The 27,003-nt window shown below is 37.8% G+C and overlaps 2 protein-coding genes across 2 annotated transcripts in view; one reads left to right on the forward strand and one right to left on the reverse strand.

Moving 5' to 3' along the window:
* Positions 1-14,935, forward strand: part of LOC128862813 (cell adhesion molecule Dscam2-like) — a 187,089-nt gene extending 172,154 nt beyond the window's left edge. Inside the window, 1 exon segment of the mRNA XM_054101566.1 lies at positions 4,744-14,935. Within this exon segment, the coding sequence (XP_053957541.1) occupies positions 4,744-5,680 (937 nt within the window). The 3' untranslated portion in view covers positions 5,681-14,935.
* A 3,259-nt stretch (positions 14,936-18,194) lies between these two features.
* LOC128864263 (uncharacterized) lies at positions 18,195-26,494 on the reverse strand. The gene is made up of 2 exons (XM_054103835.1): positions 25,054-26,494; positions 18,195-21,260 (listed from the first exon to the last, which is right to left on the reverse strand). Exons 1-2 carry the CDS (start codon positions 26,422-26,424, stop codon positions 20,823-20,825), a joined length of 1,809 nt encoding a protein of 602 aa, XP_053959810.1. The 5' UTR covers positions 26,425-26,494; the 3' UTR covers positions 18,195-20,822.
* Between the last annotated feature and the right edge of the window lie 509 nt (positions 26,495-27,003).

Genomic DNA, 27,003 nt, shown 5'->3' on the forward strand with positions numbered 1-27,003 from the left:
CAACGCTCAACGGTGACATCACCACAGAAATTCCAGCAGCACCATCACCAACAACAACCACGCAATGTACAGCTGATCACCACACCCGCTCGTCCCCTCTCACCTTCGCCGCCATATCGTTTCGCTTCGTCCACATCATCAACATCTACTTCATCCAAGCACGAACGTGTCACCAACACCAACACAACAGCAACCATTATCACTTCGAATAATACCCCCCCTAACAACACCAGCATGCCAACCAACAATCTCGAGACAATCACGTGCAACAATCCACCATCACGAATAAGTCCCCAAGCATTGGTTAGCACAACCAACACCCCAACAAATGTCATCAACAACAGTGTGAAGCCGCCAAATTCGCGCAGCGGTAGTAGTAGTAGCGATAGCATCGGATACCACAAGCGCTCGCTTTCCAATAGGCAAGCCAATTTGTTGTAGTCGATGTGTTTACCAAAACTAATACCTGAATACATAGATATGCACCACACCAACACATACTTGTATACACGTCACGTTCACATCATAAAAAAACATATTTAAATACTTAGCTGAATGTTCTGTTTTAGATTTGTGTAAATGTATGCATACATACATCTATAAGCATAAGTAAATACTCACACACATATATATATCGTTCCATGTAGATGTAAAGGGTAAACCAACGGCTGATTTCATTTAAGAATAGGCGTCTTCGATGCGCCAAGCGTTAGCAAGTTTACTGATAGGAAAGCCAGTACGTTTGCCTTGTACCCTAAAAAAAATGCTTTTACACCTCATTTCATTAAAAAATTCTTAGCCAGTTTTTTATGATTTTAGTGCTCCAATGCAAAACATGGCGATAGTGGCCAAAGCGAGAAAAAAGGAAGGCACTTACTTTCTATAGGCATCATCGATTCGCCAAACGTTGGCAAGTGGCGTATAGATAAAGCAAAAAAGCTGCCAAAAATTTTATTTGTTCGGATGCACTTAATGAGTATTCGGAAGATCGCGTTCAGAGAGGAGAACATTGGTTGCTTCAACCCGTTACTTGTGATGCTGGTGCCCGGTCGCCATTCTTTGTGTTCGCGTTCTTCTCAATGTTATTATTGACTGTAGGCTAAAAGCTGAACAATTGCCAGCAACGGATTTGCCGATGGGCAACACCCAAAGAGAATTTGAAGAGTTGTAGCAACAAAAGTGCTCTGTATGAACGCGGACTAATGAAAAGAGAGGCAGCATTGTATATAGTGAGTTATACCAGTTCTATGTGACCTAACCTTACTCGGCGAATGTTGGTCGATAACTTTGATGTTGGTTTCGCATGCAAATTTTTCGTCAAGTGAGCAGAGCCCAGAAATGCATAGCGAGCCAAGAAGTGGAGAATCGAAGGCGTCCAATAATATTATACAATAAAAAATAACACCGTTCGATATTTTCATTTATTTTTGAATGAATGAAAAGAGTAAATACTCCGATTTGGAATATAACCCCATTCCAATAGTTTCCTCGGCTAACACTGTAGGACCCCATCCTATCAATGCAGTTTTGCCTTATATTTTGGATGGTCCATCACCTATTTCAGATATAACGTGATAAATATTGCTTTCAAGTGCCTGAATTAGTTCTGAATAATATAGGCCTTAGAAATTGTACACAATGTTATTCTGGAAATGCCCAATGTCTTCAGGGCGAATATTTCGATGAGTTACCCTTCCAGTACGGCCAATACCAAGTACGGCCGAACCTATTTCCTGAAATTTGAAAATCGCTTAATACACATATGAATTTTTATTTTTCAAAGTAACAATTTTTTTATAAATATTAGTAACAAAAAGTATGAAAAAGTGTGTGGTGAACTATAGACCTAGGAAATTTCTCTCTTTATCTCCTGGCGTCGACTACTCCGAACTGGAGCTTTGACAATTGGAAATCGCAGAATCAAACAAAAAAATTCATAACGACTCCAACTAGCAACTGGTAGCATCAGCCCCCGTAAACTACTCTCTCTTGCCCCTCAAATACTGAAGAGAAATGTCGCTACTTCTGACTTGAGAAGAAAAGTGGCTCGCAATTAGGGAATAGTGGTAACGTTCAAACAAAAATTTGTTTCAGATAAAATCCACTTTGTTTTTCATTTGGTTCCCTGTGTCATTTCACACTCATCAAATACATTCGGTTCAGCTTCAGTTCAGTTTACCTCACCGAACCATTAACTACTGTTGCCTTGTTCTCTTGTTATCTACCCCACTTCATCGGGTCCAAAAGCCGTTTTTCCATCTATGTATTAGTTCGACGTTGTTTTAAAATTTTTTGCAACGAGTCTGTGAGTTGCTCAAGTTCAACACTGTTTTATTATAAAGGGAACTTTCTAGATTCCGGTTTATTGGTTATGCTCTAGATCACCTATCGTCCTATGAAGTTATCCTAGCTATAGTACGCTAGTATGGTCCCTCTGACCTTTTCTAAATTAATGGTCGTAAGTTCAACTTGAAATATTTCCTAATGGTTCGTTCGACGCTGTATTTAGATTTCATTCAAGTTGTCAGTGAAAGTGGCTGTAGAGCTAGCAAAGTCTATTATCTAGTGAGATAGATCGACATTCTGCATCCTACCCATTCTCACTCGATTGCACGAGAATTCTTGCCTTTTTGCTTTTTTAAGTTACTTAGATTTCCAAAACGGTCGAGCAGCACGATAATAGTAGATCTAAGTTAGACTTCCGCTGGAATCTAGAAATTGGCTTGATGAGAGATTTGTGTCAAACACAGATACAATTGATTCTAATGTTTTGAGTTGTTATTTTTCAAAATTTTCCACCAAACCAATTTTTTGGAATTCTGAATAAAATTTAAAGGTCATTAAAAATTGTATAGCTGCACCTCCAATAAAGCGCTAGCCATTTTAAGATACGATTTTTATCTTATAACAAACGAGGTTCCGGAATTTCGCGTGAAGTAAACCCCAAACCAAAAACAAACCGTCTTCCTTAAAAGGCTGATCTTCAGGTAGTGAATTGGCTCGTAATAACTTTAAAAGTAATTTGGGATTGCATGCCATTCTGCAGTATTGAATATCCTAATGAGATAGTGATTATGTAAATATCAGGGCATAATAATGAAAAACAGAGTGAACCGACTTTTCTTCTTTCTTTTCCAATCCAATACTGCCACGTACAATTATTTAGGATGAATATGTTTTCTTCTAGAGATTCAGGGATCTGTTCGTATCTATTAGAAGTAATTTTTGCCTTGTGATGTGCACTTCATAGACTGCTGCCGTAGGCGAATGGTTTGGTGCGTGACCACAATTCGAAAGTGCGAATCTTCGTGCATGGAACGCCAAAATGATAGACAAAGTTTTCTCTAACACCGATCGCCCCTCGACAGGCAGTGCAAGCCTCCGAGCGTATTTCTGTCATAAAAAAGCTCCTCATAAAAAAATATCTGTCGTTCGGACGTTCAAGACGCACATCACAAATAGGACGAGGAGCTCGACTAAACACCTAAAAAGCGTGTATGCGCCAATTATTTATTTTTATAGGCACTTTAAGGTTGCCGAATCTATGAAAGTAGATTTGAAGTTTGTGAACACGAAAAAGTAGCAGGAAAGTCCCGTAATGGACTTACAAAAGTTCTACTCGTGGAAACTTTATCTGCTGTCTGACGATAGAGTTGCAAGGTTGTCAAATAAAGATCATTTGTTTCTACCTATAACAATTCCGTTGACGGTTTGGGAGTCACGTACGGGCTTCAACAATAGGTTGCGCCAGCGTTGTCTGGATGATTTCCTATATAGAGTATTAGCTAGCTCCAATTTAGGTTAGGTAAGGTGAAGTGACTGTCCTTCAACGCATTTAGGCCAGTTAGACATCTCCTGTAATGCCACCGGAACTATGCTGCCCTTACTCTATTTGGTCCCCTCTAAGCTATGTGTGGCCTTTAAAAAGCTGGGTATACTAGCTAGGAAGGAGGTTTAAATCTAAATGTCAGAAATATCTCAAAAGTGCCGTCACACCATATATGGGGCACGCTCTCACTAATACCATAACAATCCTCCACCTCGGCTAATTCTACCCTGGGAACACAAAAATATAACTTCTTGGTAGAGCCACGTTTATATTCGAAGACACAACAGATACCTGCGGCCAGGTTCCTCTCCTGCAGGCATACGAAGGTTATACAGCGTCGATAGTTCCAATTACTGCAGTTTCCATAGAAAGGGCTGTCTGTCAGCATAAAACGGTGCATGTATTCCTGAAAATAGCCATATCCGCTGAGCAACTAAGGTTCGCAATATCCGCAATGTTGTCCAGAAGGAGTAATATATCCGCATAGAAGGCGTTCGACTGCCTCTTTCTCAAACAATTTATCTACTTAAAAATGTCTGTTAGAACGAAATACTATGTAGGCCAGCTGTATTGCCGAAAGACTTGGTTTCTGAACCTACAAAGGACTTGAAACATAGAATTACAGAAAAAACATATTTTTATCTAACCGACTAACGAATGAAGTCGATTTCGCTTGGTTTATTGTATCACATTCTCCAAACTCACTCTAAAAGCATCACTATTTCCACACAAGTATATGGTTTTATCTCACTTTGCATGTTTTCCCGCATTAAATTGCATGTTTTGCTACTTTCTCTCACACCTGTCCATGTAAATATTTAACATCGGCTTCAATTTCTTACAATTCTCTATAAAGCTAGAGAAAATCAATTTATGTAATTGTAATTAATCGTAATTTCGTTTGCCTCCAACAGCAGCATGGACCCCGTGCCCTTCGACTACCGGCTCTTTGACCCGCCAGCAAAACAACCGAAACCAACAATTGCCTGTGGTGCACAGTCACAGTCGCATCTCCACCACCAACGACAAACATCATCCACATCAACATCCACATCCACATCTACCCAAAATTCAACCAACCATACAAATATGCCCAGCGGTCTATCCGGTGGCAAAATACGATCAAAAGCTGCCGATACTAATTCCAACAGCGGCAGCAACCTCCTCCTCTCCGGCGAGTTCCAATGTTCAACTAACAGCGTCCCCGCCTCGCATATTGTCCAGTCGGGTTCATATGTCGAAATTCTGAAGCATGCCGCACCACATCCTACCAACAACATGCCTACAACCCAAACACCACCAATACAGGCGTCGAATTCAAAACGCATAACAGCAGGTGGCAGCGCCAGCAGTAACGCTGTCATCGGAGGCGCAGCTCTGGCTTGTCACAATAAAAGCTATGGCGACTTTCTAACCATTACGCCACGTCGCAAAGGAAAGCTGCTCTCGTCCGGCTATGGTGACAAACATGGCGGAGCTGGTGGTGGTGCTATCGAAGGCAGCAATCAGGATAATTATCGTCATCACCTACCAACCAGCATTGAGCCGCTTCATCTTTTAGGCATACCCAACGACAATATGTCCACTTTCTTTGACTATCGCGCCATGGAGACATTGAGCAATGCTGATACGTTGGCGATTGGCAGCAGTCTCTCTGGCCATGCACACGGCAAGGGCAAAACATATGACCCCAGTATATCCTGTCTGAATGCAAATCACTATGGTGACCCTACACAGAGCAGCAGCACAGGAATATCCGATGAATTCCATAATATAATCAGCGAAAAAAATCTGAGTCCTCCTTCAGCCTTCAGTGACAATAACAGCTGTCTCCCAAAGGGTAAAGTCTAAAGGCTATAGACGGCAATTCAATGAAGATCATATCAAAATTTCGTTAAAAATTGAATATCGCATGATTCTAAACGCCGATGCGCTTACAAGTTTTAATGTAAAGGAACTGAAGAATTCTGCATATCAAGAATCGAGAATCGATGTAGCGAATATTAGAATTACTCTAAAAACAATGACAAGAAAACAAAACAAACCAAAAACAAAAACCAAAAAAAAAAAACGAAAAACGTTCAAGTTGTCAATAAACCGAAACGAAACGAAGAAGAAACTAAGACTTTACTGAAGCATTTAAAAACAAGACAAATATAAATTTGAATTATTACAATACAAAAACAAAACCAAAAAAAACAAACTCATGTAGTGCATAAATAGATATGTTTGCACTCCGAATATTATTAAACGACTGGTTTGATTTTAAGATCACAGAAAAACGTCACATAAAAATGTGCTACAAAAATAGATGAAGCGTTGCATAGACCGCGACAGCAACAAGTTGAACTATTATACACACTTATAAAGATATGTAAATGGTTATGTTTGTATGTACTAAACTAATCTGTGTAAATTAATTACGATATATTATAATTGTAGTAAGTGGAGCAATAGTTAAATTAATTAGGTGTAAAAGTTCTAATTCCTTCATAGCGGCGATCTCAAATGGTGGGGATGCTCGTATTGGAAAAGTGACTGACAAATGAATTAAAATTAAAATTATTTTTATTTGGAACCTCATTGCATGAAATTAGTATTTAAATATGTATGATTTCAGACATATGCCCATCTCTAGCTCCCCTTAGGGAGTGCAAAGTTTCAGTTAAATTTTTTACGACTTTTTCGAGTAAATCTGGTCTGCTTTTCCTGCTATACTCGATCAAAGTTGGCTTACTCCACGACAATTTTGGTTTGCTTATTAGCTTACGCCAATGGCTTAACATATCCCATAGAAAATAATTACAGCACTCGATTCATTCGATTCGATCACATGATCTAGCAGAACTGTTGAAACTACCAAATGAATGAAATAAAATTTCGCTTTTAACAAATCAATAGTTGCACGTTGCTCCATTCGGTTCAAACCACATTTCGTCTGGCTCAGTGTTTTCTATGTTTTCAAGCAAAAATTGTTCACCATAGTTCGAAATGTTCATCCATCCTCCATTAACAGCGCGACGAAACGCTTACTAAGATGAACAACTGTTAAGTTAGACGTAATTTTCTATGTGTTCTAGGAATTGATGGCCCACTTATAAAGCAAATTTTAATAGTTCCAAACCATTATAGACACGTAATTCTTTACATGACAGTTGGCAGCTGCTTTAGGAGTGAATGCACGGCAATACCTCCAAAGTAGCCTTTTTCTGCCAAATGCATGACATTTATAAAGAAAGTGTTCTGAATTTTCAGTGCCCATTGCACAGAAATGGCAGATGATGGTCTCAGAGAGACCAATTCTGTGTAAGTGATATATCAAGCTACAGTGGCCTGTAAAGTAACCAGTTTAAAGTCTTAAGTCTACTCTGCTAAGCGAAAGTAGTTCGTCGGAAATTCCTCTGTCCGGCGTTAGGAATTGTTTCGCTTGTCACTGAACGATAGAATTTCGCCAGTGTTCAACGAATTGCTTCTCATACCACTTTCTGATATATTTGTTAATGTAGGCTTCTCGTAAGTCCAGAGAAAGGGTCAGGACCAATTGAGGCATGTTTGCCCCTTTTTTAGCCAGATTATCAGCCCTTTCAGTTCTCTTATATCGTTCATGTCTAGGAATCCAATGTAATAGTACTGTGTATATAATACTCGTACATTTAGTGTACTCAGTTCCGAGTAAGCTTTATGGGGTATATATAAAGGGTGATCAATTTAGAGGTATCCGATTTTAAATTGAAATAAAACGTCGTAATTTGGCCATCCGTAAACACCAATTTTGAGTGCCTTGCTGGAGGACTTCGGTCGGTATCTCGTGAATAACTTTAGTAATGTTGGCTTTCAATACCTCAATCGAAGACTTTACATACACGCACAAAAAAAGTCCAAAGGTGTGATATCACACCATCTTGGTGGCCAATCCACTAGTCTGAGTCGAAAGATAAATTTCTCATTGCAGTAAATTCATCGTTTCGCGGGCTGTTTACAAGTAGCGCCATCCGCTGTCTTGTTGGAACCCAATGTTATGATTATGGACTTATATCTCCGGTATGAAAAAGTCGTTTATCATGGCGCGACAGCCTCGTCATTGAAGAAATATGATGATTCCTCCAGCCCATAAGCCGCACCAAACTGTTGTTTTCAATGGATGTAGTGGCTATTCTTGAAAGGCTTCGGGTTGCTCTTCAGCCCAAATTCGGCAATTTTCCTTATTGACTCAGCCGTTAGGCCAGAAATGGCCATCATCGGTGAACAAAATTTGGATCTCAAAATGCGGATCTTCGGCTAGTTTTTCAAGAGCCCATCGACTGAAATTATGACGCTTTGGAAGATCAGGCGCCTTCAAAACTTGGACTAGCTATATTTTATACGCTTTCAAACCAAGATCTTAGCGATAAAAGCACCCAAGTAGTGGTATGAGATGGGCCAAGTTGTCGGGATCGACGTGAAATCGATTTTTTCGGGGTCTTCGGTAAAACATTTGCTCATTTACAGCCGCAATATTCTCTTCACTTCTGGCTATACGTGGTCTAATCGGTCGAGTTTTATCCAGTGATGTCAATTATTATCAATTTTGTCAATGGTTTACCGAATAGTACGTTCGGTAGGATGGTTACATGCACCATAGGTTGGCGCGATGAACTCTTTTCATAGGGCGCCGATTTTTGTAATTTGTACGATTACACTGTGCAACAAATTCAGGTTAGCAAAAATTAGGTCTATTCTGAGAGTGGCGGGTGAAAATAGAGGCGAAATTAAAAGACCCGTATTGCGCCGTTTTTTTATGTTAGTTCGAATTTTTTTTTAATCGGCCTTCGAAGTTCGAAATCGGAGCAAAATTGTTTATGTGGTTTTTTGGCTATAACTCGTCGACTAATTGATATTTTTTCAATCTGTAAAAGCCAAATTATTGCTAGAGACCTGTGCAACAATTACAATTTTTGAAAAAATTGATTTCGAAAATTTTTGTGGTACTTATGAAACAATATACTGAAAATCGGCATTTGACTGCAAACTGCTTGCTCTCGAACGCTCCGGAGTGCCCGAGAGCCCTTTGTTAATTGTGAATAACTCGAAAAGTATTTTTCGTATGCACTTCAAATTTTCACACAATATTTTTATGACATTGTACTTTAAGAAAATGCAACAAAATCAATTGAAAATTCTGACTACCCCTAACCCCTTAAACCCATTGGCAGAATACATTTACTTTGTTTTCATAAAATATCGAAAGAGTATTCATTCCAAAAAAGAGCACCTTTTTAGTGGCTAATTAAACATATTTTTTTCATCGAAAATAGTAAACATCGCGAAATAGATGTACGATTGCTAGAGGCCCTGAATGCATATATATGTATATAATTGGCGCGTACACCCTTTTTGGGTGTTTGGCCGAGCTCCTCCTCCTATTTGTGGCGTGCGTCTTGATGTTGTTCCACAAATAGAGGGACCTACAGTTTCAAGCCGACTCCGAACGGCAGATATTTCTTTATTTATTGCCTGCCGAGGGGCGACCTCTACTCGTATTAGAAAAATGTTTTTCTTAATTTTGGTGTTTTCACCGAGATTCGAACCAACGTTCTCTCTGTGAATTCCGAATGGTAGTCACGCACCAACCCATTCGGCTACGACGGCCGCCATGTGCATACTTTTCAAAAATAAAATAAAAAATAAAAAATTATGGAAAAAGTTTAAAATTTTTAGGAAATTTTTTATTTGTTTTTAAGTTTTCTATAAAATTAGGCACTCTCATTTATAACGACTTTGTTAAAATACAAAAAAAAATGTTAACAAATTACCAAAACAAAAACATAAGCAAACAAAAAAAAAATTGTACGATTTTTAGTGACACTGACTGTATTTTTGATTGATTGACTGATTTTTTAACTTGAAATTTTAATTTTTTTTCATTCATAAGGAATTGACTTCAATTTCAATCTACGCAAATTCGTTTGTGGCTAAGAAAATGTGAAAAAAAAACAAAAATGTAGACAAACAAAAACACTGTATTAGATTAGATGAATATTACATATGAAATAAGCAAAACACTGTTAATTAGTTAAATCTACAAATGAAGAATTTAATAATAAAAAACCAAACGAATTTTTTTTTAATATTGTACATATTTAAAGTAGTACTAAAAAACTATTTATAAGCACTTAATCATTTGCATTTAACAAATAAATATCAGCAGCAACTTATCAAGTATCGAATGGTAAACTCTGTCAGACAGGTTTGGTGTACGAAGTGCATACCTAAGTATGTATTTGTGTAAATAAAATCAATTTTTATCCGTTCATTGTGTGACGTTAGTGGGTGAATAAGGCAAAGAAGTCAATAAAAATGTATTAGAAACATTAATGAGGCATACATACGTATATTAAAACAAAATCTATGCATGTATCCATATATAAATATTCTGGCAATTACACAATTTGGCGGAAAGACAAAATTTACAATTACCCTCGATATCAATTTCAATGTGTCAATTTTTTTACGAATATTTACAAGCCCTTAAACTATTTAAGCAAAAGACAAAACTAGCGTGACAAATATTGCAAAAACATTTATAACTACGCACATGAATTGTGTTTAAAGATATACCTAAGTTTGAATAAAAATTTCCATAAATGTTATAAATTATTCAAGAGAAAGGGAAAGAGAAGTAAAAATTAGAATCAGAATAAAATTTAATTAAAATTTGCTATAATACTCTAAAATGTATAAGAAGAAAAGTAATATAAACAAACACACACTCAGAAATCGCATAAGCACAAATGATGCGCCGTCGTCGCACAGTGGTTCGATTAGTGCAGGCTAGCGGGAGAAAATCTTTTGCATGCTTTCTTGGGCTATTTTTCTTAAGGTTGCGAAAAATATAATTTTTAAAAGTTTAGATCTTCCACAAATGTAAGAAACTTCGAGCAAAGAACTTAAAACTACTTAGATCGACGGGGAGAAAGATTATAGAAAATATAGAAACTATTAGAAAAACGAAGAAGGCTTTTAAATCTAGCTTTTGACAGGGCCTTGAATCGAGATAAAATCTCTACAACTTAGAAATAGTAGTATTTTAAAAAATCACGTTCCGCTCTGTTTACTGAAAATCCAGGAGAAAACTGCAGTTCGAGTGCATTTAACGAAGAGATCACGAAGACTAAGAAGACTTTATTATCCAAGTTTTTCAAAAACCTTAAATCAATCCTCAAACACCAAGAAAATATCACTTCTGAGCTCTACTCTACTAAATTTTCTAACAGGACATGGTTATACAGAGAGCCATGTGAGAACTTTGAAACATTTAATGTATGCTTAGTTTCCTGGATGCTGCAACAAAAGGGCAAAGTGACGCTACAGTAACACTTCTGCCAATTATATTCTTTCAAACATAAAAGTCGCTGAATTACTCAGATAACTTACCATACTACAAAGAAAACCAGCTAAGTACAAAAGCCAGAAGAAGCCACAGAAGAAACAGCGGCCTTCACACCTAAGACAGGGAAAGTCGACCGGAGCACTGCGAAATACTTTGCAGCGTTTAGGACTGCTGTAGAGAAGCTGATGGGTCTTACGCTCTTTTACGCCAGATCAGTCTAGCAATACGTAGATTCGTTAAAATAGATCTGGTAGTAAACGAGGATAAAATTAAGTACCTCCTGTCATCAAGCAAAGAGTCGGCGTATTCGCGTATCGGCATCCACGTCACTGTTGGCAGTTATGATTTCGAGGATGTAAGAGACTTCGTTTATTTATTCGCAACGGTGAGAATCGTAGGCGATAAAACAATGAGCTGTATGAGCTTTACGACGACGTGGACATAGCACAGCGAATAAAGATCTAGCGCCTTCATAGGCGGCTTGTCATCCGAATGGATACTGTTCAGAATTCGTCCAATCTGGCACCGCCTTAATTTATAGCAACTTCCTATGTACCATAACATATCTACTATGTATAGGTATTATTTCTTCGTACACATCTGTTATTTACTTCATGATGTACATACATACATATGGTATTTATGCACAGTTAGCTTTAAACAGTTATTTTCCTGATATTCTGCTTTGTACTTAAAATGAGACGCTCAATAAAATTCATTGCTTGTACAGCTTCGAAGTGATCACACGTTTTTACATTTTTGCTTAAACAGATACAAATGCTCCGATGCGGCTACAGAGGAAGAGGAAGGCCTTCTCTGCGTTGGAAAGGTCAGGTGGAGAAGAACTAGGCTTCGCTTGGTGTTTCTAACTGACACCGGTTAGCACTAGAAAGCGGAAAAAGAAACGACTGGCAAGTTTTGTTAAACTCGCCAGAATCGCTGAAGCGGCTATCGCGCCAATCAAGAAGAGGAAGAAGATTAATTAAAATAACCCTTCTCGAGGTTTTATGGGTAGTACGAGTAAAAGTTTTTCACTGTAACAAGAAGTAGTCGCCGTGTTAGTTTCTTTAGATTTAAAAGTTTCTCTCAAATCCAGCCAATCTGTTACGTTCGCTCTTGGGCTGAGTCCGTTAATTAGTGCGTGGATCAGCAACATATTTAGTTTAGCAGAGATAATGTGAAAATGGTGATATATCCAGGATGTATTTTGGAAACTCGTGCTAAAATATTTCACTGGCATCGTGATGATGCTCGCATATCCGACAAACTAATTCAGTAACCCAACGTAGTGACAAAAAATACCCAAACTGAAATGGGATTTCGCCCTTTAGAGTTATTGTCGATTACAACATTTTCTGAGAAAGGCGGAGAAGAGAAACACTTAACGCTGTCCTTCCCTTCAATCCGAAACAGAGATTTATGACTACGACTGCGGATTACAAATTGAGTAGACAGAGTCCTGTGTTCATATTTGCAATTGTCATGGCGGTAACGCTACTGACATTGACGGACCTTTTCAAATTCACTATTAAAGTCCTAAGCCCGAAGTGTATAAATTCAATACAAAATATCTTTGCAGCTTTTTGCCAGTCTGCTTTGAAGATCACGATATAGGGGTGTTCTCTCAAAGAATATAAAACACGAAACACATCTGATACAAAAATGAAACATTCAGGCTTCGTTGGATTTTATGAATTCACTAGTAGAAGAAAAGGCTAGCTGCACAAACAGATGAACTTAGCTGGGCATTTGGAAGTAAGATGTTTACTGTAGCCTGGAGTCATGAACGAAACGTTGAATTTTTGGAGGTTTTCAAATGAGAGTCCAGGAGACGAGCCGTTATCTGGCCACCAGATTCGTGTTCTTATTTTAGAAACTGCGGAGACAAGTAAAAGATGAACACCAGTGTCTACAACTTCCAGAAATACACTTCTGAAATTTACTAAAAAAAAATATTTATTGAAATGTTAGTCTGGTTTCGCCAAAAGATGTGAATGGGTTAGAATTGGTGTTTTTTTTCTTTTTTTTTTGTCCTCTTCAATCACACTTGGCTTTAACGAACTTATGTATATATTTTGAAAAAGTTTTACTCACATATATACAAAGGTTGCTATTTGTATTTCTGACCTACCAATGAGAAACTGAACTGTTGTGTTGAAAAAGTTTTCTTGGTTTTCAAAATATTTTTCATGATGATCAAAACTCTTTTGCATTCGCTTGCACCAATTTTCGAAACACTTTATTGAATTGGGTTTTCATGACTGTTTTTTTTTTTAAATTGTGTGTCATCCAACGCGAAAACACCTTTTTTATCACAAGATGATCATGCAAATCCTTGGCGCTCGTCATACTAAAAGCTAAGGATTGCTTCATTCTCGCGGTGTGTGGCACAATCAATTCGCGCATTGTCATCACCATTCAATGCACTACAACTCGATGTGAGCTTAGCTTCCTCCACAATTCTTCTCCATGCATTTCGGCCCATATTTCGGCTAAGACAATTTGGTCACTGCTATTCTTCTTAGATCGTCCTCAACGTTGTCTGTCAACCCTCGCTTACGCGGCCGTCCTTTTCGCTTTTCACCAAGTATGCGCGCATCTAGAATCTTTCGAGGTATTCTTTCATCTAGCATTCATTTCGCGCCTAGCATCGATATTTTCTGGCACAACAACCGATTTTTGACGACCTTGCCGGCATTGCTCGGTGAGCGAATAGGACCATGAGAAAATTCAATGTATCAGTGTTTGGCGGTGTTAAAGGTCTTGTTAATCCTCGTTGGCAATAGAAAAAAATAATAGCAACAAAATGTTCGCGGTTTGAATCCATTTTTTTTCGAGATGGAGGCTTAAAGCCTCGGGAAAGAACACTAATGTGGCTAACACATCAAAATGCTCCGAGTACGTTTAGTGTAAAACATGTCAAACTTTCCACTGGAACTCTCTGTTGGCACCTGACAGCGCCAGAAATGCTCAAGGCTAGAAATATAAATACATAGTAACCCAGGGGTGTGTTTACTTTTTTCACTTTTGTAGAAAAAAATGTTAAATATTTCACAATAAAATATTGAAACAGGTTCGATTGCGATTTTTTTAAGTTGTGTAAAAGTTTTTTTTTAGTAGTAGCACAATTGCAGAAAAAATGATATTTTCCTTTTTTGAATATTGAAAAGAATAGAGCGGTAAATACATATATGATCACTTTTTTTAAATAAGACATTCAGTATAATCTGGATTTTTAATCTGTATATTCTGAGAAAGATTTAGTTTGAAAATTTGAAATCCATGACGTTTTCCTACAGTATTGAAAACAAATAATGAATTCTCCGTGTTTCACTCTGAGCTGACGGCCCATGGACACGGCGAAAGAAAAAAAAACCAATCAGCTGATTTATAGGTTCGCCACCTTTTATAGATTCGCCTTGCAGTCAACCCTAATCGAATCACTGTGGGTCTTCAAGACTTAAATATTTAGCCATACCTAAAATTTTCCAAAATTATATTACATGTACATACACACATACATACATACACGTATATAAATATATCCAATTCATTTAGGCAGCTCGAAAATGTGTATACAAATTTCCAATATGCAAAGAATGAAACAATTTTTACCAAGAAATTCGAGTAGATCTTGAAATATGTATGTCGAAGATCAATTATTTTATTTGTTCACACTATTATATATATTTTTGAAAACTAAATCAGTAAGCATTTCTAGCTTTTAAGTCCAATGAATCAGTAACAGTAACAAAAAAACACGCATAGTTGTAGCATCTAAAATATAAACTAATTAAAAGTAAAGATTCAATAAAGATTGACAAAGTTCCAGTTTGGAGGCTTTTAAAAGAATTAATCTTAATTTTAAATGCTTTTTATTATGGTCGAATATTCTAAATCACACACAAAGCTATATTTTGTTTCACTGTGTGACAAAAGCAAACCTTTTCCAAATAAGCAAGGTTCGGCCAATGGATTCTGGTAAAGGCACTGATTTGTTGTTTTAGTGGTTGAGTATGCCTTCTGAAATATTCGTAAATAGCGAGTAGCGCCGTTTTACTACCACTGTGTGTGATGTCTTGGTTTTTTTTTCCTTTTCAAGTCAGATTCATTTCATGAGATCTAGGTATCACCGTAAACTTTTTATCTCTACGTCTGAGATTTCATTAATTTGCTGCCATCTCATTACCCTCTATGCTCCTATGACCGGGAACCCATATCAGAGCGATTTGAAGCCAGTGACCAAGCGGCTCTAGTTCCTTTTTGCACTGTAAAACTAACTTGGATGAAATGGAATTGGAATCTAAGGCCTTAATAGCTGCTTGACTGTCTGAAGAGATAGCTACTCTTGCACCAATTCCTTTATAGTATTTAAGTGATTTGTATGCTTCTCTGCTTGCTAGCACGGGTTTTCCAATAAGAGGTGTTATTTCGATAAAAGATCATTAGTTTCCTTGCTTGTGTGGCACGTAGCATCGTTTTATTGAAAATAAACGTTGTCCAGATCAATACCATCCAATTCCGGCCATACAAAATCGTTAATCATCTCTCGATAGCGCAATCCATTCACCGTAACTGCTCTTCCAGCTTTATTTTCGAAAAAGTAAGGTCCAATGACTCCGCCGGACCATAATCCGCACCAAACAGTCACACGTTAAGGATAGAGAGGCTTTTCAACAATAATTATTGGATTTTCTGAGCCTTACATCCGACAATTATGCTTGTTGACGAAGCCACCGAAGTGGAAATGGGCCTCATCACTTAAGATAATTTTTCGATGGAATTCCGGATCATTTTCATGCATTTCAACGACCCAATCAGCAAAGACACGTCGTTGTTGATGATTGGCCGTCTTGAGTTCTTGTATAAACTGGACTTTATAAGCCTTATGACCCAAATCTCTATGCAAAATATGGTGTAATGACGTTTGCGTAATTCCAAAGAATGACGAGGAATAGACAAACCTGTTTTTTTCAACCCTTTCGGCTACAACAGCAATATTTTCGGCTGTTTTTGAGCGACGTGCACGGGTTTTATTCTTCATATCACTAACTTGTCCCAACAGCTCGAATTTTTTCACCAATTTCTGTACTGCGGTCCGACAAGATGCTTCACGATGACCTAAAAAATGTTCATGTTTACGAACCGTCTCTGCCAAATTTTCACCATTTTTATAGTGAATTTTAATAATTTTAATGCGTTGTTTAAGCGTGTATTCCTCCATTTTTATTAATGTCGTGGTTTCTACTTGTCAAATATCGAAAAGTGACAGCTTCGAAATTGACATCTACCGAAATAGCGGGCTATTCAAAATAACACCCGCTCTTGAAAAACTCTTTAGTTCTGCCTGGAACACGTTGGCATAGTCAGGAAGTCGGATTGATTTGGATATGTTGAGCGGCTTCGAACAGAGGCCAGCTCCAACACCACAGTTCATCATAGAACCATCAGTGTAGATTTTAATGTCGAATGTACCAATAACTTTTCCTTTCCTCCATTCGGCTCTCGGTGGAAAACGTACCGTAAAGTCTTTCTTGAAGTTAAGGTCGGGGACAGTCTGATGTGTTTTTGAGCAGCGAGGATCCCTGTAGGAGGATCTTACTGTGACCGTACGACCTTGTTGTCCAGCTTCCTATGTCTCTGAGTCTCACCGCGCTGCAAGTAGCGATTGTTTTTAGATGTAGATGGTAATAGATGAGTTAGTGCATTGAGCGCTTCAGTAGGACCGGTGCTAAGAGCTTAACAACAGGTAAGATACACGCTGTTCTTTGTATCTTGTTCAGCTTGGTTTGGTTGTATTTCCTTTCTATTGCGGGGCACCATACTAGTCCCGCAGCCTTACAATGGCTATGTAGGACCAATTGGATTGTTTTGGTAGGAGACCCCATTTTTTACCCAACATTCTCTTACACGTGCAAAGTGCTATATTCGCTTTCTTTACCCTGCACTCCACGTTGGACCTCCAGCTGAGTTTGTGATCTAAGGGTGCGTGCATGTCAGAGATGCGATAAGCGATAAGAGCGTCGATAAGAGCAGCGACAAAAGCATAGCGTCGAGCTTTAGTTTTGTGTGGTGTATAAAACAGAGCTGCGATAACAGCGTTAGTTGCATTTGCAATTTAAGTTTTGAAAAGTGAAGAGCTATAATATTTATAATAATGAGTGATTCAGAGGAAGAAAATATGTTGTTGTTGACGCCTACTGCTGCATATTATCATCTACATAATACTGTAAGGGAAAAACGTCAGTTTTCGGTGCATCCTATAAACTAAGCAAGACTAGAACTCGGAGAATTTCACCATCTCTATAATAGTTTGAGACAGGATGCAAAAAAGTTTTTCGAATATATGAGAATGACAAGCGATACATTCGATTATATTCTGTCTCAAATTTCGGATCGACTGCAGCATAATTGGCAAAACTGCCACAACAGACTAATCTTGCAAGAGGAGCGATTGATGCTTACAATAAGGTACATACGTACGAATAATTTTATTGGAGAAAAATTAACATATTCAATGGTAAATAACAAAAAAAAAAATGAAATATTTTAAACATTTAGAATTTTGTGAATCTAAATCGGATATTCATTGTTTTGTGCATTGTCATCACATCTAGCCGTGGTGTTTTCAGTGTTACATTCAATATAATTAGGTATTGATTTATTAACCAGTTCATGTGTCAGCTGCAATACTTTGCCACAATTTATCCAAAATGAACCTGTTGTGGTGATTTGGATCTTTTTGATCCCAAATTGCAGGTTTTAAAAATACTGCACTTATAAAATCTTCTGTGTCCATCATCGATAATAGCGAAGAAATTACTAGCCTACAATTTCTACGCTCTTATCGATGATAGCGAGCGAAGAGTGAGTTAGCGCGCTGCTCCGACATGCACACTTCTATTAAAATACATGCATTAGTTTTCTACGCTTCGCTCTTATCGACGCTCTTATCGCTTATCGCATCTCTGACATGCACGCACCCTAAGATGACACTTAAGTATTTTGCTTGTTGGGTAAACATAAGACTAACGTCATTTAATTTTGGGAGATTAAAGTTTGGTATCTTGGTTCTCTTAGTGAATCACTGATTTAATGTGCAATCAGGCTAAAGGAGGTTGGCCTCTGGAGGCAATCTCTCAAGGGACATGCAGTATTTGTAAGCAGCTAACACCGTATTTCTCTGAACTTTGTACAGATTTCTCTACCAGCAGGTACCTCTGTCTCCACTGACTGCTCCAAGATTGAATCGGGAGTCGGAGCAGGCGTTTTCTCTAAATCAACCAATTTGTCTGTTTTCTTAAAACTGCCGAATACTGTTAGTGTTTTTCAAGCAGACGTTTTTGCGATCCTGCAGGCATGCAAAATACTTAGGAAACGTTGGAACGAAGGAGATATTAACATTTTTTCGATAGTCAAACCGCGATCAAACTAGTCAACTCCTGTAAGGAGATCAAGTATCTTGGGTGTGCAAGTAACATTTCTCTGATCTGGGTTCCGGGACATAGAAATATAGAGGAAATAAAATCTGATAAGCTTGTCAAGAAGGGGACGAATGAATTGATCTCAGATACCACCTACCCCGTCATCGGCATCCCCTTGGCTAAAGTGGTTACCTAAGTTAAAGTGGAATTGCACAAATTATTTCTCAGGAAAGCGCAAAAAATATCTCCATTTCTTCATGTGCTATTTCGTACCTGTGTTAACCGGTCATTGGACGATCGGCATTCATGGAGAAATGCTATGTTTACCATTCAACTGGGGAACTTTCAGAGAAGGAGACTGTTGAGCACTGTCTCTTGAAATGTCCGGGTTCGGCAGCTAGACGATTACGGTCACTGGGTGCTCCTTTCTTCGCCAACCTAAATCCCATCGACCTTCTCGAGTACATCAATAGCTCTGGTTGTCTGTAGGTATCTGCGTTTTGGAGGTCTCATAATGGCATCAAAACGGCGATTTAATGCTACTTAGGAAGTGTCAGACTGGTACTGCAACCATTTCACCTACCTACCTACCTGAGGTCAAAGTGCTCATCCTTTTGCCTTTCCTTAAGGTAAATCAGCCTCAGAAATTATGTGACCCTTACATTTGAAATACATAAAAGACCAACTCTATGGAAAAAACAACGGGTAACATTTTTGTGGAATACTTTAACTTTTTAATTCCTCAGAATATGAGTCATTTTTGATTCCTTTGCGAAAAGGGGAGAAAATACTCATAACAAAGGGATGTAGAAGGTGAAAATATATCACTAAAATATTTGTCTAAAAATTCTATTTTAAGTCAAATTTAATTTCCATTAAGAACAACGCAATTATTCCAGAGCGGCTTTAACATTTCAATACCACTTTTGTAGAACGATTTATCTTTTGCCTCAAAATAGGCCTCAGTTTTAGCGATAACCTCTTAATTCGAGCGAACTTTCTTACCGGCGGGCATTTTTTTGGGTCTGCGAGCAGCCAGAAGTCGCTGCGAGCCAAATCTGGCGAATATGGGAGCAACTCGAAGTTCAATTCTTGTAGTCTTGCCATTGCTCAGAATTATCAACACGTTCCTGTTTTTGGTCACTAGTAGGGCAATCGCGGCAGTAACTTTGAACAGAACTTTCTCATAGTCAAATAATCAGGCAATATAAAGCCCACTCGTTCTTTTGATATCTGTGCGATGTCAGCTAACTTACACAACTTCACTTTTCGATCTTTCAAACCGATTTTATGGATTTTTTTATGTTTTCTGGCGTTACCGCCTCATTTGGACGTCCATTGCGTTGTGCATCATCGGTGTCTCTACGACCACGTTTAAAGTCAGCAAACCATCGTTTTATTGCTGTTTTTGATGGAGCGGAGTCCACATACACACAACTGCTGTGGAATGAGCTGGCGCGTTACCGTGATGGAAAAGGAATATCACTCCACTTCCTCGATTCAAACGAATGCCAAACACAAAGAGTTAGACCGATCTGGCTGAAATTTGTTGTGTGTTCTTTCAAGAGATGCTACTAACTAAACATAGCCTCGACACGTGGCAATCGTGCCATATCTTGGACTATGCATGGACTTTCAAAAGAGCCACGCAGACATTGAAAAACAAACCTCAACTACGTCCTCTAAATGTTGGGGACAATTTTTTATGTTTTTATATGCATACATAAATATATTTCACTTATAATTCTGTGGACCTTTACGTAAAATTTTTTTGGACATAAGCCTGTTATATTTTTATAATACATAAATCAATAAGCCCCTATATACGATGTTTATATTTTATGTATTGATAACTTATATACTAATAATTTACACCCCTTGGGCCTACGCCGTTTATTTGGTGTTTGGCCGAGCTCCTCTTCCTATTTGTGGTGAGCGTCTTGGTGTTGCTCTGCAAATCTGACCCTACAGTTTTATGCCACCTCCAAACGGCAGACAGTTTTTTATGAGAACCTTTTTCAGAAATACACTCGGAATTTTGCCTTGGTTTGCCTAGAGGCGACCGCTATTAGAAACACTTTTTCTATCATTTGGTGTTTCTTCACGCATATTCGAACCTGTGCACTTCCAAATTATAATCACGCACCAACCCATTCGGCTACGGAAGCCGCCACTTACTCTATATATTCTATACTAATTTTTATACTAAAGTTTTATTGAGGTTAATAAGCAATAAATTCTTCAGTGTGTCTTTGGATAAACTGGGTTGCCTTTTGACTGAAACCAATGACAGGGCGTTGAGTGCTCTGCCCGCCGAATATTGCGTTGTTGGAATCGCCAAAGCCACGTCAACTAGTTTCCCCAACTCCAAGTCTCTGTGTTTTTTGCTACGCCAGTATTCCAAAATGTTCGAATCAAAAGGCAGGCGTTCGACGATGCACAAATTTGCCAGTTTTTCTTCCATTGTTATTTCTGGTTTGTGTCTTTGCTCAATAAGTAGACTCATCTTTCGTTCCAATTTTAAATAGGGGTCTGTTGTGTCGGTACTCAATGTGGAAGCTGTTGGAAATATGCTACTCTTATCATCCACATTTGTTGCAAAACTCTTAATTGTATCATAAGTTTTGAGCAGATGTTTCTGAAATGGATACAGAAGAGGTTTACATATAATTAAATACATGCATGATAAATGATGACAGTGTATGTATGTATGTATGTATATATACCTATTGTATGCAAATGTATGCGCGGCAAAGTGAACAGGACTTTTTAAAAATATGCATTTGTAGTAGGAAATAAGAGTTTTTCGCTGATGTATTCATAATTGGAGGATTATGAGCGGAGATATTGCCCTTGAAGAGAGGGTATTGATAAAAAAAGAAGAAACAAAAAAAAAATTAAAAAGAAAGAGGACTAATATTAGGGTTTGTTGCAAAGTCGGTACAACTTTTACGGAAATATGACATTTGACTTATGGTATTAATTGATTATATTCTCACTCAATTCTTGGGTGATACCAAGCCAAATGAGTTGCAATACTTTAGTCAATCGAAATTCGCGCTCTTGTCAGATTCTCTCAAAACTGTACGAGAATTTAAACAAGTTCAAGTGTAATCTGAATTCCTTGAATTGTTAATGAAAATTTCAAAATCACTAATTTATTGAATTCTAAACGAGCATTCCAATTAACGAAAAGTGTGGGTTCCGTTTATTCTACACGAGGTGCTACAGTAATGATACAAAGTATGAATACCCATGAAAATACTAGATGGCGCAAAATTAATCATCTAATTTTTTTGTTTTTGCATTTTTTTTAATTTTTTTACTAGCTATTACCCGACCCGTCGCTACCTCAAAAAAAACTAATTTTACTGGAAAACTCGTGATATTAATGTGCAGGTGGAACTAAATATTTTTGGATTCTATTTTTTCAGAACTTTCAGGTAGCGGCGATAGTGTCTCTTCTCCTCTTAATACGCTAACGTAATATTACATGCCATCAAATTTCGAGATCAAAACTCGAAATATTAGCGTGCATGTCGTTGGATTACTCAGTACTTATTTTTTGTTTGTGGTGCTCCCCTACCAGTTCCCGATCACTTTTCACCAAAATCAAGACATTGATATTGAATGGTTTCGAAGTCATGCAATATTTAAAAATTGGTTACTTTGGCAGGTGCCAAGCCTTCCTTATCAATACCGCCTACTTTTCAGAATTATTGAAGCATTGATATTTTATGCCCCTGCACTAAATCCCAATACTCTACCTTGAATGGTTTTGAAACTATGCAATATCAAAAACTACTCTGTATGGGAGCTGCTCCGCCACATTTACCAGTGTCGCCCACTTTCCTGAATTCTTAATGCTTAATTAATATCTACTTTATGTACTTGCACCAAATTTCTATATTCAGGCACGAATGGTTCCGAAAATATGTCATCATCGGTTCCTGTTTCTCCCACTGGAGCATAGGGCCTCTGTAAAGCACCTCCATCTGATTCTATGTTTTGCAAGGAGCTTAATTTCGTTCCAAGTTTTTCCTGACGTTTCAACTTCCATCTGGACAGTTCTCCTCCAAGATATTTTTGGACGGTCAACCTTGCGAGCACCTTGTGGATACCAGTCCAGTGCTTGTCCACAGATTTCATTTGCGTCCTTGCCAAGCGTACCTATGCTCAATCCACCTCCACTTGCGCAGTTTTATCATGTTAGCTACCGGCTGGATTTTACAGCTCCCGTATAGATCGTCGTTACTTATGGTCTTGGCCCACCAGATCTTCAATATCCTGCGTAAACATCTGTTGACAAAGTTTTGAATTTTGTGTTCGATTCAATTATTGTGAGCCAGGTTTCCGATCCATACAAGAGCACTGATAGTACATTTGTCTTAAAGATCCATAATTTTGTATGTACGCTGAGGAGGCTCGAAGACCAGATAGCTCGGAGCTGTGCATACGCGCCGTTCGCTTTATTTATTCTAGTGATAACGTCTAATTTCGCACTGTCTTCAGCGGCACTAATACTACAAAAACCGGTAAAGGTGTCAACGTTCTCAAATTGATCACCATTTATGAGAAACGGGATCGAATTTCCATGGCTTTCGTTTTCTCGTGATTTACTTTTAGCCCTGCATTCAATGAGGTTAAAGACAGGTCGTCAATTTTGTTCTGCATGTCGATGTGTTTGACAGAGAGAAGGCATATATCATCAGCGTAGGCAAGGTCTTCTAGATGTCCATAGAAGTTCCAATAAATACCTCTTCTTTTCCCCTCAATACAGCTTTTTAGCACATCATCAATAACAATTAAAAATAATAAAGGAGACAACAGGCAGCCTTGCCTTACGCCAGCACTGGTGGAAATGCTTTCCAACAGATAACCATTGTGCAAAATCCTGCATTTAAAGTTGTTGTAGTGCGCGCTTAAAGAAGTAATATTAAAAAATTGATTTTGCGTTTCACCTCCCCCTTATTTGAAATTAATTAATTTTACTATGCCTATATTCTACCGGTAATTTCAAGCAATAAGTTGATGAAGTTCCATTGCAATCCGACTACTGATTGGGCTGCTTTTACATAAAATACGTAGAAAAAAACAAATGTTCATTGTTATAAAAAAAAAAAATAATAATAATTTTGATTGATGGAAGTTTTTTTTTGTCCTTTAGCCCTCTATAGCTTGTCTGTGTGTGGTATACTTCACTATGACACTATTTGCCAAAACTATAAATCTTCCGATAGGGTGATTTTCCATCTCTTTGCCTTTTTTGTTTTCTTTGCCAAAATTATAAATCTTTCGATAGGGTGATTAATTTTGCGTCACCTCGTCTTTTCCTATTTTCTTTGCCAAAACTATAAATCTCTAGACAGGGTGATTAATTTTGCGTCACCTCGTCTTTTCTTGTTTTCTTTGCCAAAACTATAAATCTTTCGACAGAGTGATTAATTTTGTGCCACCTCGTCTTTTTTTCTTGTTTTCTTTGTCAAAACTATAAATCTTTCGACAGAGTGATTAATTTTGTGCCACCTCGTCTTTTTTTTGTTTTCTTTGCAAAAATTAAAAATCTTCGACAGCGTGATTAATTTTGCGCCACCTTGTATTTTTTTGTTTTCTTTGCAAAAATTATAAATATTTCGACAGGGTGATTAATTTTGCGCCACCTTGTATTTTTTTGTTTTCTTTGCAAAAATTATAAATCTTTCGACAGGGTGATTCTTTTTTCCTGTTTTCTCAGTTCAAAATAGGAATAAAGTTGCACAATTTCAAGTAACACCCAAGGCGCATCTGCACACGATGGTATCGATTCTGCAAATTGGCAAAATCGCATTTTTATTCTTAACAAAATACACTTTGTGTCTCTCTAAAGCTTTCTTCGTTGCTTTTCCTTCTTTCGTTTAGCTAAAAAAGCCTCGCATGCGGAACATAAGACATTTTACTGTATACGAAAATATTAAAGGAATGTTTAGATTTTAGATTTTAGTTTTTACAATTTGCTTTTCATATTTTGCGGAGCTTTTTTTCACTTTGGGATCTACTTCGATCGTTTTTGCTACTTGAAATGGTTTGAGCTTTTCAAGAATACCAAAAACATATTAATTGCAATAAAAATCTCCAATAGGATCGCGGAGAATTTAGTGAACGTGTAAGGGTTGTAAATTTCTCCATTCTCTAATCCAAAAACCCTACTTTCTTTTTTTCCCGCGTTTGGTTCTTTTCCTTGTATATGGCATTCAAGTTAGTCCCTCACGTAGGCAGCCATTTATCCTATCCTCTCTTCAGGGTCGCAAATATTTTTGCACTCAACAAACTTTTAGTCTACGAAAATCGCTAAACTCATTCGGAAGCGAACTATTTTGAATAAAATATATCGGCTTTGAAAAAATATGTTTTTTTTTTTAATCCTGTTAACTTTTCTGCGTCACTGTACTCACCACTGCAATTTCTTTTTTATCTTCAGGTAAAAACGGCGTGCCAAGGAAATTAAAACGCGGATCCATATAAAGCGCTGCTAGAAAAGCTTCGTTTTTTACGATATTTTCTTTTTTAGTCTTCAATGCTTCAACTAGCAGTTGAGCATAGAAATTGCCCTTCTGCACAAGTTCGTCCAATTCCAATTCACAACACATTAAGTCTCTATAAAAATCTCCAACTATATATTGCTCGCTATGTAGCTTGTTCGAACGATCGCGTAAAGGTTTAAATGCTTCCAGGAATGTGTCGAGAAAATGCCAATCTATTTCAGGAACATGCGCGTCGGTAATGTTTTCTATAAAATCTTTCAGGTTATGCAAACTTTTTAACATTTCGAAAGTCGAACTCCAGCTCGACTCACAGTCCAATATTGGAATCTGAAAACCTGATTGAGTTTTGCGAAGAAATTCAATTATCTGTCTGCACTCATCAATTTGCGGTTCAATCGTCTCCAAAACGTCTTGTGCAGCAAGTTGTATGGTATGCGCAAAGCACCTTGTAGCCTCAAAACCGGATGCGAGTGCCGAATGAATTTCCAAATAATACTCATCATCACTATTTGACTCTTCGCCCGGCTGCATGTACATTTCTCCCGCCTTGTCGGAGAGCGAATTTGTGTGCGATTTCACATTCGCTCCATTATCTGACACACACGCGTATACTTGCGACGTATCAATATTGAACTCCGTCAAACAATTAATTATTTCTTCACACAGATAATTCGATGTGTGCTCATGATGCAATGGGATTACACCAATAGTGCTGGTAACCAACTTAGTATCCGCCATATACTGGATATGCACTACGAGAATATTTTGTTCCATACGGCTCGCAAAGTCAAACTTCAAGCTTATCATTTTCTTGTAGACTGCCTGTGCTATATTTTGTTTTATTTTATTGCCTAAATTATTTACTTCATCTGCTATATTTTTGGAATCAACTTTCATTTTGAAATGCTCCTCATAAGGGCGCAGTATCTTTTTAAAATACTGCTCATCATCGAAAATGCCGAATGGTAAATTTTTTACGGTCACCAATCCGACGCAGCTCGTAATAAAATCGTGCTTGTTCATTGATATCGTAATCCGGTTACTTGGCTCTTTTCTCGCTATGGCAGTAGTGGCGGTGTTGTTTGGCAAATTTACATCAGAAGAGTTGCTATTGCTATCATTGCATGGAAATTGTTGTCCATGTACTGTCAGATAATGGCGTTTTATATTGCTAGTACTTTTCCCACTTAATGCTTTTCCACAGAGCAAACATACTGATACATTTTTTGTTTGATCGTAGGAAATATATTTGTACTCATCAAATTTCTTTGTGCGACCCATTTTAACGAATACACTCGCGTACGTATACACACGACGATGAAGAATACTAAACTGAAATTGTCACTAGCAAATCGACACTGAATAGCGGGCAGCTAAAATGAGCTGAATAATTTGTGTTGCTCTCGCTTCGTTCGCGAATAAACGAGGCAGGCAGAAACCGGTTATCGTTCACTTGGCTCAACCAAAACTTATGGCTCGCGCGCGATTTGTTTGCCAGTTCTCTTTTTCCCCTCAGTAGCTGAGTGGTTAGGTATGTATGGGCATGTGCATGTGTGTATGTAATGCATGCTTTCTGAAATGCCACTTCTATTTAGCAGCATACAAACATACATGTGCGTACTATTTGCATACGCTCATATGCGGGTAGTCAATAGATATAAGCACGTGGATGTATGAAGGTACCTCTGCATGTTACTGTACTTCAAAAGAGAGGCCAAAACGCATATATGCATTTATTTATATGTGCATATGTGTATGTATGTTCATCTACACGGCTTTAAATAACTATCGCATAGGGACTTTTTGATAAATTTTGCGAATTTATTTGTTCCTTATTTAATTTTAATATTTTTGTATGAA

This window comes from Anastrepha ludens, chromosome 5, assembly GCF_028408465.1.
Source record: "Anastrepha ludens isolate Willacy chromosome 5, idAnaLude1.1, whole genome shotgun sequence".
Taxonomy (NCBI): domain Eukaryota; kingdom Metazoa; phylum Arthropoda; class Insecta; order Diptera; family Tephritidae; genus Anastrepha; species Anastrepha ludens.